This window comes from Scardinius erythrophthalmus, assembly GCF_964197995.2.
Source record: "Scardinius erythrophthalmus genome assembly, chromosome: 4".
Classification (NCBI taxonomy): domain Eukaryota; kingdom Metazoa; phylum Chordata; class Actinopteri; order Cypriniformes; family Leuciscidae; genus Scardinius; species Scardinius erythrophthalmus.
The window spans coordinates 961,934-964,433 of record NC_138224.1 but is presented as its reverse complement, the minus strand read 5'-3'; the positions used below and the strand labels follow the sequence as shown (position 1 = coordinate 964,433).

The 2,500-nt window shown below is 38.2% G+C and overlaps 1 protein-coding gene across 1 annotated transcript in view; it reads right to left on the bottom strand.

Annotated features, from left to right (window-relative positions):
• Positions 1-2,225, bottom strand: part of sim1b (SIM bHLH transcription factor 1b) — a gene marked incomplete at both ends in the record, with an annotated part of 24,512 nt that extends 22,287 nt beyond the window's left edge. The window contains one exon of the mRNA XM_081364461.1: positions 2,051-2,225. Within this exon, the coding sequence (XP_081220587.1) occupies positions 2,051-2,225 (175 nt within the window). The remainder of the gene's footprint in view (positions 1-2,050) is intronic.
• Between the last annotated feature and the right edge of the window lie 275 nt (positions 2,226-2,500).

The following is a 2,500-nucleotide window of genomic DNA, read 5'->3' as shown; positions in this document are numbered from 1 at the left end:
GAGAGAGAGAGAGAGAGAGTAATTTTATCGATAGTGTGAGTGAATCTAAGCTCGTGAACAAACAGCGCTGTCGGGAAAGCAAATCACGGACATCCGCCGCAAACACGCGCAAATCACGTGACTGACATGTTAATACACACAAGCCTGGATATGCCACGTGTAGGCCTACACACACACACACACACTGCTGGACTCTTGCCCGGTTTCTGAATTGATCCATTAGTGTAATTATTCGCACATTGAGTTATGGGGACTATAACGACCAAATGTAAAAAAAAAAAAAAGATTTTCTTTTTCTTTTTTTTTTACAGAAAATGTAGAACGAAGGTTAGCCTAATAAATCTATTGTAATTATAATACATTATTACGGTATATTATTTTACTATTATTATTATTATTGGCCTTTATTTTGGCCTTGAGTGGATTTTATTCAGTTTGCGTTTCCTCCACATTTGTATTTTTCCAAAGCTGATAAATATGAAAGTGAAAAGGCAGCGTGCAGATATTGTGTTTATTAGATCGCAGGCGCAGAAAAATAATGTAACGCAGGACACAAAATTAAGTGTGTTTTTCGACTGAGTGGTTTTATTTATACGAGTTTTTAAAGTTTGTTGTCATTTGATTTTAATAATCTTATTAGGCTATCTGACTTTGCAGGGTCTCTGATCAAACATGTATTCTCCACAGATTTGGGTAAATGTAAACAACATTACGGTGTGACGAACACTTCGAACATTTCCACCCAAAATAAAATGCTTTAATTACCATATTTCACGTTGATAATTGTGTTGGCATCGCTGTAAAATAAGCTTCTTAATTAATGAAAATGATGTTTCTCACAGATATAGCTTCAAAGAAAGAAGTCAATTATAATTTCATCTGTTTCTTAAGTGACTCGTGCTCGCGGAGTCCAGACAGCCTCACGCGCGCCCGGTGTAATGAGCGCGCAGAGTGCGCAGGCACGCTCGTGACCGCGAGAGATCAGGGCAACTCATCCTCTCACAAACACTCTCTCTCTCTCTCTCTCAGTCTCTCTCTCTCTCTCTATCTATCTATCTTCAGGCTCACGATCAGTGACTTTCACACTCCTAAAAATAATCAGATACCAAAAAAAAAAAAAAACGGTTCAAAGTCTAATATAAACCTTTTTATGACTTATTTTCCTGCTTTAAACAACCGAAATATCAAGCGCTGTCGAAAATTACAGTATTTTTATTTCCAAGCATTTCAAACACACTGGAAAACATTCAGAGTCTGAACAATTAGCTGATGTATTTCCTGTGAAGTGAAATCGATCTGAAACGCGTTCGCGTTTGCTTTTGTATATTTAATGTTCCAGTTACTTGTATCTGTAAAAAAGCCCGTTATGCTGCATGCTATAGCAAAATATAATTCTTACCATATTGTTGTAATATATTGTCGTTTATTGTCGGTTGGTTTGGGGTTAGTTGCGTGTAATTATGCATAATTTACAGTTATTAACTGTAACGTCACTGTATAAATGTATCTTGATATAAGAATGTTTAAATATTTGCACTGGAAAACAAGACAATATATACAAATAAAGTGTAACCTAATCAAGCTATAATGAAACAAAAAAATACTGTTACTGTGACAGAAAATTATCCCATATTTTTAGAGCGTTTTGAATGCAGATCTGACAGATCACTTCAAAACCCATAAATAGACATCATTTAGGCCTAATGAAAAATATAATATGATAGAAAACGGGAGAATTTTCAAAGCATTTTCCCCTCTGACTCTGATATGTTGAATTGAAACATGAAGAACTTGAGGAAATCTAGCGCGCGCACCGGCCTAAAATGGTTCCTTATTATTTTTTATTATTATTCAAAATAAAGTTTCCAAACTGGTTTTCCCAGTGATTCGAGAAAGGAACATTTTTTGGCTCAACAAAGAGGATTTTTCTTTTCTTAATGTGAAGAATAATAATATCGCTGTTGAGAATGGAATGTTATGGAACTAAACGCTTTATTTTGGCGCGCGGACTGAACCCCTCAGTGCGTGTGTGTTACAGAACGGCTCTGACCTTGCGGGAACACCAGTCTCATCTTCAGGTAGCTGCTGGTCAGTCTGATGATGGACGCTTTGTCCAGTTGAGATGTGATCGCGGACGGTAACGGCAACATCTTGGCGAGCTCGTAAAACTCGCTGTTCTCTTTCTCCCGGCGCGTTCTCGCCGCTGTCTTTGATTTCTCCTTCATCTCAGCGTTAATAGAGTTAAAATCCCGTGTGTGTGTCAGTCCATCCAGCGAGACACGCAGAGCTCATCGGACAGGTGGAACACACACCGCCGCGTGGACGCGCATCTGACCCGCGCAGGCCTCAGACAGACAGCAGCAAAACTTTAAAATGTGCTTCCGTTCCCAGCTAGAAACACAGGCAAATGCAGATTAATCATGTGCATAATTAATGAAATACATAACTCTAAATTGTAGACGCATGCATTTTTTGAAACGACATGTATTGTGAAAAGCGC